This window comes from Eucyclogobius newberryi, unplaced genomic scaffold (assembly GCF_026437365.1).
Source record: "Eucyclogobius newberryi isolate DKJ021-1_F unplaced genomic scaffold, fEucNew1.0.hap1 SCAF_6, whole genome shotgun sequence".
Classification (NCBI taxonomy): Eukaryota; Metazoa; Chordata; class Actinopteri; order Gobiiformes; family Gobiidae; genus Eucyclogobius; species Eucyclogobius newberryi.
In genome coordinates this window covers 11771150-11783679 of record NW_027316278.1, presented here as the reverse complement: position 1 = coordinate 11783679, position 12530 = coordinate 11771150, and the positions used below count along the sequence as shown (strand labels likewise).

General features: G+C 36.9%; 1 protein-coding gene across 1 annotated transcript in view; it reads right to left on the bottom strand.

Moving 5' to 3' along the window:
- Positions 1–12530, bottom strand: part of LOC140346441 (breakpoint cluster region protein) — a 57344-nt gene that overhangs the window by 18611 nt on the left and 26203 nt on the right. Inside the window, exons 3-11 of the mRNA XM_072432510.1 lie at positions 12209–12313; positions 11882–12067; positions 9080–9187; positions 8874–8934; positions 8637–8689; positions 7668–7808; positions 3346–3467; positions 1337–1502; positions 97–216 (exon numbers count right to left, since the gene is read on the bottom strand). Coding sequence (XP_072288611.1) covers positions 97–216; positions 1337–1502; positions 3346–3467; positions 7668–7808; positions 8637–8689; positions 8874–8934; positions 9080–9187; positions 11882–12067; positions 12209–12313 — 1062 coding nt within the window. The remainder of the gene's footprint in view (positions 1–96; positions 217–1336; positions 1503–3345; positions 3468–7667; positions 7809–8636; positions 8690–8873; positions 8935–9079; positions 9188–11881; positions 12068–12208; positions 12314–12530) is intronic.

Here is a 12530-nt window from a genome sequence, read left to right as displayed (position 1 = left end):
TTCTACAATAAATACAACATATGCATATTACGCGCATAAAACCTTGCTCTACTGTAACTGGTGTCGTTTTAGTAGCGTATTGTAAACGTCGAGCACCTTTCCGTTCCTGTTGGCGACTCTGAACGCCATGTTGGGCGACATCAGCAGCAGCATGGACTCCTGCTCCGACAGCTTCTTCCTCAGTCGCTCCATCGCTTTGGGGGCTTTGGTCGTTCTCTGGAATCAAAATAAAAACGATGCTTGAATCTGTCAAACTATTGCAGTCGAGTTTATGTTTTCCTCTCAATTTTAGAACAATTTAGGGCGACTATATTTCCTGCAGCGTTATTTGTGAAACTGCTTTCTTACGGCTCATTTCTATATTCCTGAAAGTGACAGAATTATCCATGTATTTTATATTCACAGGTTTCAGAATTATGAGAAATTCTGACTTGTCCATTTAAAACCAAATTGTATATATATTTTCTTGCTTTAAAAAAAAGAATAAACATGAATCACAGAACATCAAAGACTGGAGAGCAAAAATAACTCAACTAAACTTGAAAACACAATCATGGCACATTTAAATGAAAATAAAAGTCCAATTTGGTCCAAAGTCTATCAAATGTGTCCATTTCCAAACAAAGTCTGTAAATGTTATGTATTTCGTCCTTGTAATGTTGCATAAATCAGGAAGCTGAAACAAAAATATACAAATAAAAACAGCCAGAGAAAAAATTTGGAAATTCAATTTAGTCGTTTCGGTTCATCTAAATCAGCACAAATTTTAACCCAGATCACTACTTAATGAAGCTTCAACAGTTGAACGGGAAATGGAAAAAAAATAATACAAAAATCACATTTTAACTGAAAATGGACAATTTATTATTATTTTGAATGTATTATTATTATGTTTTGTTGTTCGTGTTGTTTTTGTTCTAGGTTTAAAATTAAAAAAAAAGAAGAAGAAGAAGAAATTTGACAGATTCTGGACTATTATTTTGGACTTGGGGTGCCTTAGTTTCATTTCAATGTATTTTTCGGGGATTTTTCTTTAATTTGTAATTTTATCATTAGTCTAGTTTTGTTTCATATGTGGTTTTTAAAAAAATACTTCCAAACATTTACTTTTTTTTACATTACAATTCTCCTTCAGTGAGTTTTTGTGCTTCTGTACCTGCACTTTTACTCAACAACATCGAGCATGTCTTCCACCACAGCTTTAGCGTCGCTTTAGAACATCATTTATTATTTACCACATTTACGTCTATATTTGCTCCGTTTCTCTTTCTCGTTTTGTCATTTCTCTAGTTTTCTCGTTTCTTTGGTTTTGTGTCGTCGAGAGTCGCTGCGTTACCTTCTCTCGCTGCAGGTCGTTCTTGATCTGGGAGATTTTGATTTTTATGGCATCGATCTCCTCGTCCTGGACCAGAGGGATGGGGGTCGACTCGCAGTCCTCCAGCGTCTGAAAGGTGAGGTCGGCCAGCGGGATGTACCACTTACAGTCGTACTGCTGCCCCTTCCTGGTCAAGGGATGACAATATGTGCAGACAAAAAGTGACATTTGTGCCAGGGTGGAAGCAGGTGACAATAATACAGTATAGTATAGATAATATAGAAAGAAAAATGTACGCCACCGACACAATAAATCATACTTTTAAAGCAGAATTATCTCTAAACGGCTATTCTACATGTACAAAATCCTTTAAAAAAAAGAGCTGCAGCATGTAGTTTGTGTCTATAATGAGTCATACAAGTTATTTATTCAACTCTCTACAGCTTAAAAAAGAAACAAAAAGTCAAGGAAAAAGTATCCACGATAAATATTGATCCCCAGAATTATTCCTCTATCTATAATTTATTGAACGGCGAATTAATGTGGTAAACAAAATAATCCAATTGCAATTTTCCTAACAAAGAATCACACATATTTCTTAACATTTGTGTGGAAAACAACAGGGTTTAAAGGATTTACACAAGAGCTATGGAGACAGGATATTTACTTCTCTGCAGAGGCCTAAATAATATGTTCATGTGAAATCAGAACATTCTTAAAGGCTTAAGTTTAAATAGAAGCTGGAGCAGGTCAGAATTCAACTGTGTAATTCATTATTTTACAATCAGATTCACATGAAACCAAAACTGACACAATGTTCAACGACTTCTCGGTCTGTATAAACAAACCAAAGTGAAATTAATGTTTCACAAGCACTTCAGAAAGTAACACGATGTTGACACGCGGGGTCGGCTGGACTGGTACAGAGAGAAACTTGAATAATATAAATAAAAGCGGAAATGCGCACAATGGAAAAGCGTGAATGCAAATTCCACTCCAATAAAGAAAATTACACAATAGCCTACAGCATATATGTGAAGCTTTTCCAATGACATCAGTATCGGCCTAAAAAAATAAATATATATATATATATATATATATATATATATTTATATATATATATATTTTTTATATATATATATTTATATATATATATATATATTTATATATATTTATTTTTTTAGGCCGATACTGATAAGAGTTGTGTACATTAAACCCTGACCTATGTAACTCTAGAACGTGAACGTATTGTAGATTTGTTTATGATCACATTAATCTTGCCTTGGGATGGTCCGATGTGTTTTTTTTTTTAGCTGATACGACATACAATATTGCGCTTGCCGCTGTGGCCGATAATAACCGATATTTGACAATACCAATATTGGGATTTTAAAAGCCCTTTTCCCTTTAGTGAAAACAACAACAGAATGTATTTATCTGGAATATGAAACAATTGGTGTGATTGTGTAAAACATTTTTAAATACCGTATTTTCCAGACTATAAATACAAGTATAAGTCGCACCAGCCAAAAAATGCATAATAGAGAAGAAAAAAACATGTATAAGTTGCACTGAAGTATGAAATGCAGTTGCAAGTGTAAAAATAACAAATAATATCACATATAAGTCGCTCCGGAGTATAAGTATATAAGTATAAATATAAGTATAAGTCGCACCCCGGCCAAAACTATGAAAAACGGTGCCATAGTCCGGAAAATACGCTATCCGATTGCTCTTCTTTTTAGATTTTTACTCACGACTCTGCTCAAAAAAGACAAATCTGATGAACAGAGGACAAACGGAATGACACTTGAGCATAAAACATAAAAGATTTTGTTACATCAATATCAGAAGAGCTAACAAATTCTAACACTTTGGCTACTTAACCTAACTAAAAGCTTAAATTCTCTCAAAGCGTTTACCGTAACGTTGTATCTAAACGTGTGGGACTGGTTTTGTGAATAGTACAACTGCCCTCGTGTGACCTTATGTGACTTTATTGCCCCTCTGCGACCGGTCACGTGACTCACCCCGAGGCCTGCTTCTTCAGCTTGGTGCAGAGCAGGAGGTCCGTGAACAGGAAAACGTGACGCAGTTTCCGAGAGCCCTCCACCAGCTCCACCATGAAGCGGTCCCTCAGCAGCTGTCGGTGCTGGAGTACAACAAAACACAGTCAGACAAACGTAAAAGATATTTCCCCAACACTGAAAAGCTTTCTAAATAAAAGTATGAATGTGCTTTTCTGTTGCTTTTCTCTGTCTTGGTTTGAACTGCGCACGACAGGTTTTTACTATTTAAAATTCTGACTTTATTTGGTGTATTTATACCTGTTGCACGTATAAATTATAGTTTTACACCAATCAAGCAGGTATTTGTGGAGAAAAGTTGAAAAATCGGTAGAAAATGACAGGAAGTGACATCACACTAGGTCAAAGTTTATAAAGAATTTACACAAAATGAACTACTTTGTTGAAATTCTAAACATTAATTCAACTAAATAAAAGTGATCTTGTATTTGTCAAATTAAACAAATTGTGACATTAGACTTTTAGTGTTTGCTGGGTAATTTCCTAGTGTGATGTCATCAATTACAAACAGGAAGTGAAATTACAAACCTAAAAAAAAATGCTATTCTGGGATCATTTTGAGCTAAATTTAAAATATCTAAATCTTAACTGCATTTTAATTCAATGAGAGGTCCAACCTGTCATAGGCACTTCAACCCATAACAAAACAACTTTTTTTTTACTTTACGTTTTGTTCTTATAAATCTTCTTTTTTGGATTCACTGTGCCCTCTTCAACTTCACTGCTATCAATACAATAACAGTGATTTCTTCCAGCTGCCAGTTTAATCAGTGCCACTGCTGTTGTTTTCACGCTACAATCTCTGGTCACTCTAACCCGACACTGACCGGACAAAGCCCAACACTCTTCCTGCTGCTTCCTGGTTTCCGTTTGACCTCTTGACCTTTTGGCTGCTTTAGTTCGATCAGACACGAGGCGGTGGTATAGAACTCTAGACTGGACCCTCCTGCGGGTGGTTTGATTGTAAGTTCTACACGTTTGTAGGTTCTTGCATTTTTATTCTTACATTTTTGCTTGGGCATAATTGAATGTTTAGTTTAACTAATAGAAAAAAAGCCTGACCAAACATTAAATGGTGAATTCTATTTTACAAAATCCTTTTAGTATCCTTAGTATTTAGGATGGCTTATGAAAAGAAAATGCACTGTTCAGAGTTAGAACATAGCTTTTTAAATGTTTTGAGTGTTTTGGAAACGAAGAGTACTTGATTGAAAATATGTTATTCATATTTCTGGATTTTGTGGGATGAATCTAGACCAACCAACTAACCTCGCATGAATAAAGGCAAGAAAATAAATGTTTCAAAGCTCCATTTTTCAAATTTTCTGAATGTATTGCCCTGTGTTGGTTTACACTGGTTTACACTGGTTTACACTATGGCATTGGATGAATACAATATAATTTTAATGTTAAAAATAAGCTTGCCAACAACAAACAGCATATCTCTGTAGCTTAAAAAAATATCTCCATTAAATTTAGCCTGTGATTTCAGCTCATCCTCCCCAGCTGATCCTTCAAGATCTAGTCATTGTTATAGCAGCTCGACAGAATATTGAAACATCACACGTAGTCAGCTGTGCTTGAGGTACAGTGACACAAAACGCTTTGTGTTACTGTACCTCAAGTACCTCAAGCCAAGAGAAGTCAAAATGCTTTCTTGATTATAGGGAACGAACCGACATCGACCACAGACGAAAACAAAGTCTCTTACTCTTGTCATTGTCTCTATGTGGCACTCACAGTTCACAGACAAAATACAGACTAACCAGCTTTGATTTAAAGTCTTGTGGGATCCAAGTACAAAAACAAACATGAGCATATCACCAAGGGGGAGAATTATGGTTATGCTGGCATCTTGTTATTTTGAAATCACGTTTGCGGCTTAAGAGAATAATCAAATTTAGCAATCAGTTTATAGCAGTTTTCACAAGAGACGCCGGTTTAAGACTTTTTTATAACAACAAGAATAAAACCAGAAAGACACAATTACTTCCACAGAAGCCACTACATCACTAACATTATTACTCTGTTCAATCAATCTTGTTTTTGCCAATGGAAACGAGCAATTGCCTCTGAACTTGGGACATGGCTGTTTTGTCACACATGTTTTATCTTTCTTTTCTATTTCGACATCAAAACTAGAACATTCTCTCCCACATCGTCTTTCACTCTCTTTGTTTTAACATCCTCCCTTTTGCCCTGGACACTTCCAAGCAATAACAAATCAACCTGTGTGAGTCCGAACTTCCCTGAAACGAGACCGAGCGCGGGTTACCAAACCATTACGGACACTCCCGGTAAAAAAATGGCGTGGAGGATATTCGATGGAAGCTTCACCGCGAGGCATTTCTGGGAAGCAACGGAGGGGCCTGCGTTTAAGAGGATGGGAGGATTTAGTTTGTCCCGAGTTTTCTTATTGTTAGACTTCCTCCAGGAGCCGAGCCCGGCAGCGGTGAGTCACGAGCAACTTGAATCATTTTATCACCCGAACACCTCCACACTTTTACAGTCAGAGGTAAATTATAAACACAGAATGTACCGTGAGACTCGGGCCTGCGTCAAACTGCATGAATCATCGAGAATCTACTGAAGAACTCGTATGCGGTCGTTGTATTGTCATGATGGACCTCTAGTGGCCTCACATGTTTCAGAATATAAAATAACAAGTCTGGCACACATCACTTTATGTGTGTGAGGTGTTCCGTCATCAGGAGATCAGTTACGACTCCATCTACTAGCTGCGGATGGCATTACATAGGAGATAAAGGAATGCCAGCTTTACTCCGACATGTAAATGCAGCAACACAGTTGAAATGATTGGATTTGATGCATAAACGAGTCTGGCAATGATTTATGAACTTAAAAACAGCACAGAAGATTTGAGCTCTACTTTTGCGGTCACAAAATTGGGAGAGTTCTTCAGGCTTAGAATGACCAGAACACAAAAAATGCACTCCACTGATTGAAGTCTGTGGTGTGAATGAGCCATGACTCGACTGAAAGCATAAAAATGTACCTTTGTACCTCCGCTTTTTACAATTTTATTATTACACTCATCCCAAATCTCTGTCCCAATCTTATAACATGGTTAAAATATTTTTTTTTAAAGTACATTTCGGGACAATAAAGGAATATCTTAAGGACGAACTGTTCCTTATCACAATTCTAAGCTATATTGGTTTGTACAAGACATCAATTTATTGTAAATAAATGTGTTTAAAGCCCCATCAAGCAACTTTCTTTATAATATAATACAGACAATTCCAAGTGATTAAAGAAGACATATTATGTTAGAGTGAGGGAAGACTGTTAAAACTCATTAAAGTCAGTTTAGCATAACATACCGTATGTCTCCTTTAATGTAAGCTCCTAATAGCACTGTATTAAGAGTTAATAAAGTCTTGTTCAAATATTCACACCAAAATCATGTTAAATGTCATTGTTTGTACATAAGTTAGTTACTTGACACAAAACAAGGCTGTCCTTACAGAAGAAATATTAGGTTACACCCAAAAACTAAATAGTGAGGGAGGGAAGACCTACTGGGAGCAATAAAAACGCCTTAAGTCAATACACAAAAAAAACTAGAAAGACTGGAATGCAAAGTCTAGGATATAACAATACCTTACAACTTCAGCTAAATCTGCTAAAATTCTCGGTGGCTCAGAATCACCACAAATCACATACAGAAACTGCACAGATGACATTTTAAAATACTAAGAAACATAAAACAAGGGATCTGACATTTGGCGTACTTTGTAGTTGGTATATCATGTATAACACAACAGTAGAAAAGTCTGTGTGTACTTAATATTCATTATTTTAGTATTTTACTAGTCAAATTATGAGTTATATTGTATTATTGAGATGTTTAAAAATATATTTTTCATTAAATAAAGGCGGACATATGGTGACTTAAAAATAAAGCATATTATTAATGAAACTCTGAAAAAGTGTGTTCCTTTTTAGTCAATTTGCTTTAATAATGTGTCTCTCTTTGTTAAAAAGGTAAGGTAGGATTTTGTATAGTCCAGATGAAGATTATTTAAAATATGACTACAATTATATTTGTAGTGTCAACTAGTCACAATAAGTCAATTAATCGTTGCAGTCCAAGTATTTAGCAACTTTCTTCTTTTTATTAGTTTGAATTTCAGGGAGAATGCACATAAAACATGACCTACAGGAGAGATTCTGGTGCCAGTTTATGGTCGAGTTGCCCCTGGATTGGTAAAAGATTGGTTCATGGCTCGTGTGGCACTGACCTCTCCCTTCTTGACGGTCATGGACTGACGCCGCGGGGTGATCTCTTCGTTGACACTCGACAGAAAGTTTTGTGAGATTCGGAGAGCGTCCTGCAGCAGAGGGAGGTCCGGGTGGGACGAGGGCGTGTGCTTCAGGAGGTCCTGGGAGAAAAAGCAATGAAATCAAATTAGGGGGAAATGTAAGGGTTAATTAACAGGATTTTTAAAGTGCATACGACAGGTTCAACTACACATTTCACAACACATATTTAAGATTTTAATAAAAAATGAGTAGCAGATGTGGCATAGAGCTAATGCTATGTTCCAGTCACCAAGTTAGAAAAACAATTACGAGCGTATTACATTAACGACTCAATCAAGTAATAAAAAATAGGATAGTGCTCAAATCAGCCAAAATGCCGGGTCAATTCATGTTAATTTATTGACAATTATTACATTTCCATTTGATTAAATAATGTTTGAGAGTGTTTTTTTTTGCTTTTGTTTACATTAGCGCGGTGTAGCCGTTAGCAATGTTAGCATAACCATGCGTTTATAACTACAAGCTCAGAGGCAGCGCAGGAGCAGGTTCACACACAGCGGATGGACAGTAGAGAGCAACTAAAGGTGAAATAACACAAGTACTATCACTAATGAAGCTGAAATTTGAGTTTGAGAGTAGGAATTCCGAGTTGGAAGACTGTTCCAGTGAGAATTTGCCAGTCAGAACAAGAGCCAGAATCCATAAAAAATATACAATAGCTGTACTTTGACAATAACACCTGAGAACCGCTTTATTTTGTTAAATGATTGTTTAAACCGTCAGAAAAAATGTATTCAATGCGTTTAAACTGTGCCTGAATTATTTATTTGAACAAACTGCCACCATGTAAACCCATGATACATATTTACCAGAGCGACTGCCTCACCAAAGACACAATTAGAAAAAACACGAGAGCCTGTCATGTGCACTTTAAGCTTGTGACTTACATGTAGAACTAGTGTGCTGCGTGTTACTCTGTCGACGGGTTTGTAGAGGAGAGCTGTGGGGAAAGAGACGCTTTAAAACCTTTCACACAACACAACATTGTACATGCTTGAAGGGTTCTGTGGATTTTCAACACATAATAAACAAGAATGAATTTAACCTCTGTTTGGTTTTGTTTTGTTGTTGTTGTTTTTTTCATTCAGCAAGTTATCAGGACAATTACTCTTGACACTACTTACTTTCAAGTGAATATTTAGCAGACTGATCTTTGCAATCCTTTGTGCTTTTAACCTTCAGACTCTGCCAAAAATAAAACAAAGACATACAGCACATGAGTAAGAAAACGCATCAATCCCGACACAGTTTGCGACGTGAAAAGCCTGGGAAAGCCTCGTCCTGGACCCCGTCACCGCTGTGGAGACGCTCTTGAGGGGAGGGTTCATACCTCGGATATCTGGGCGAACTGGGCGTTTGCCTGGCAGCACTTGTCTGCAGTCTCCACGGCGACTTTATAGTTATCCACAAAGGCCCTGTACACGCCGAGCTGACTGGCCTGCAGGGGAACAGAGCATATGAAGACAGTGTGAGCGCCGTGCACATGGAAACTACAGTTGAGCATCGTTTAATACACAAACGCTTTGAGAGACCGTGGGACAGGCTGGACTCTTATTGTCAGTCAAATGGGCCATTACTTTATTTTGTTGCGTGCTTTTTATTTTAGTTTTTGCTTTCTGGTCATGTTCTGTTCGGTTCCTGTATTTCAGGTAAAATTTTCCACACAAAACAACAAACTATAAAAGACAATACTTATATTATACTTATACTTATATTCCCATAATTATTGGAATAAAATAAAAAAAATAAAGAAAGAAGAAGCTTCAAACAGCTATTCTTCTTCAGTTTTTAAATATGCAAAAAAAGAATATAAAAGCAACAAAAACAAACATCCAATGAAAATTAAAGCACACTTTTGAAACTGAGTCCAAATGTGAGTTGTTCCATCTTAAATATGGCTGTTACTATGTCCAGTCCTTGATAGTTGGTGCAGTTTGTGAAGTCCATTTCTTCGTAATGAGGCCAAAATGAGGCCCGTTGCCAAAATTATGCTCCAAAAAGTATCCATTTATTAAGTCCATGGCAGGAGTTTTGAGGCCCAAATACATTGTTCTAAATCGAGTGATGGATACAATTTTAACATGCTATAAAAAGGTCAAGTTATGGTTTTCCAAACAACTTTATTCTCTGTTTGATCTCTAGACTTTACATTAGGTGTGGATGAAATGACTAAAAATTTACACCACAATTTTCTCGGAGCCAAGTCATGATTCTGACTCATGTAAACTTAGCCTATTTCCTTGAAGAGACGCCTAAAGACCTTTGCTCCTTCTGAAAGGTCACACTTCATTGCAATTGGTCAGTCACTCAGAGTCTTACAGAGGCGGACCAATGAGAGAAGGGGGTGGGGAAAAGTGTCTTAACTTGAGCATAGAGCTGCATTCAAGAGAAAGAGATCTCCATTAAAAATAGCCGATCGTCATGAGAATTAGATCACAATCCGATTCAGTCATTTTCTAATATTTATGAACAGTTTTTCTAATTTTAGGAAACCATCTAATGTATGTGAAATGGTGATATTTTGTGTGTTTGTGTATTATTTCACTAACATTTTAATGTTAATAAAAGAGGTAAATTAGTTGTAATTGTAATGTAATGTCTACTTTTTTACTGCAGGAAGCAGCAGCAGCTAAATCTAGTTCAGATAATCTCTTCTTTCCTCAGATTAACACATTTGCACCTGACAAGGATCAAACTAAACTACAAGCAAGTATGTAACAGTAATTATGAAAGATGATGATATAAGTGTCTTATGGGAGGAATAAAGTAGTTGGTAACTGTATGCTGTGATTTAAATCATAAACATCACATAAAACAAGTGACTTTAGCAACAAAATGGGTTGATTGTGTCAGATCTACACCATTAAAAATGTTTGAGCCACTAAATGAACAAATCTGTATCGTCATATTTTATTTTCAAAGAAGGTGAAATGTTCAGATATTATTTTCTTTCTCGTTAAGGTTAGTAGGTTAGCGGTTTAGTTACGTCACCACTGCCACAGCCCCTTGGATGCTTTTTCCACAAGAACACTGCCTCCTTTCACAGCCCGACTTTTCTCCCATTCAGCAGAGGTTGCTCCTCTTTTACTGCGCGTCGTGTGGAGCGCTGGGCTTTTATCTGAGCAGGACATGACTGCAGGCAGTCTCCTCACATGTGCACTGCAGCAGAGCCCACACGCCATTGTGATATTAATGACACACCCGTGACATTTAAGTCCACACCTAATGAGGGTCAGGCTGTGCTGGGGTTTAGATAACACTATAATCATTACACCTTAACCTGCTCCAATAGGACTAGATCAACTAAACGTTCAATGAATGAAAGATTATACAATATCTTTTAAGCATCAATATTTATTGTGTGTACATTTTCTTTGAGCTAGTGGTTGACCTTTTGTTATTTTTCTCATCTATATCACAATAAGATTTAGGAAGAAATAACTTGAGAACTAAAGTGGTCAATTCTGAAATTCCTTTAGTGCAGTTCATGTTGTTTATCGATATTGTTTTACATTTAGAATTGTTTTTTTAAGGGGGATAATCCTCTTTCAGCGTCATTGTGTCTGAGTGAATGAATTAGTTTCTGTATTATCGTTTTATTGTCTATATTTACTCGTGAAAGACTTGCTCTTAAAACCAAAAAGACTTGCTCTTAAAACCAAAGTAAGTAAAGGGTGGATTGTTTACAGTGCCAAGAAATATTAGCAAATTGTCACATTTATATGTCTGGACAACTCTACAGACAGAGCTACTGCTGCTGAGACCCCGCATTAGTTATGATCTGGTTATTTCATGCTGTTGAAATAAATGTCATATTAGACAGATATTAAAAACATCTGCTTTATTCTTTGCTGCAAAAAAGAGCTGAATGGTGTTTTTTCAAAGTAAAATCTACTAAGAATGGGTTAATGACCAAATACAATGCTCTTAACACTTCAGTCCTCACACTTCAATAGAAAGAATCAAGAGAAATTATGTGTTGAAGAACGTTCTGGAATACCCAATTACCTCTAGTAGATATGAGCAGAATAAACCACAGTATTATGACACTATAGAACCGTTTACGTGTCTTTTTTAGGTAAATAATAATACACAATAATAACACTTTGCTCATTGCGACTTTGAATCGTACCAGTTTCTGAAAGAGGTCCCCCACACACTGGTGCTGGCTCCAGTCCTGGACTCGGGGCAGCAGCGAGTCATAAAACTCTTTGTGGATCTCGTAAAGCTCCGGGACTTTGAAGAAGATGGTCTCGATCTGCTGAACCGTGAGCATGGGCTGAGACGTGGTGGCCGCCGCTCTCAGGGGCTTCATCGGCTGCAGACGTCAACATTCACGTTACATTTCACATTGTATGAAAAGAACAACAAGATGGGGACACTTCAAACCAACCAAAGTGTGTTGGCTACGTTATCATGGACTTGCGACTGAGAGAACAATAATATGTGACAGACGTACTATTAAAAGTGCCTCCAGGTGGTTGAGGTATGCCTCCTCACTGGACAGGATTCCAGACAAAACCCACTTCCGCATTTCCAGCCCTTTTTCCTGATCCAACTCGACCTGCAGCAAAGACAGACAGGAAGGACACAAAAGAGCAGGCAAAAGTCTTAATGCAGTTCATACAATTTGATTTTATGAAAGTATTGCAAAAGGGGAACTCAGAAGCTCATTAGGCTACAAAAGAGGGACCCAGAACCCAACACAAATGATCAAATTATCAGTTAATAATTTTTTCCCAAATGATCTTGATAGTTTTTCTCAATTTGTCACTTTTTTT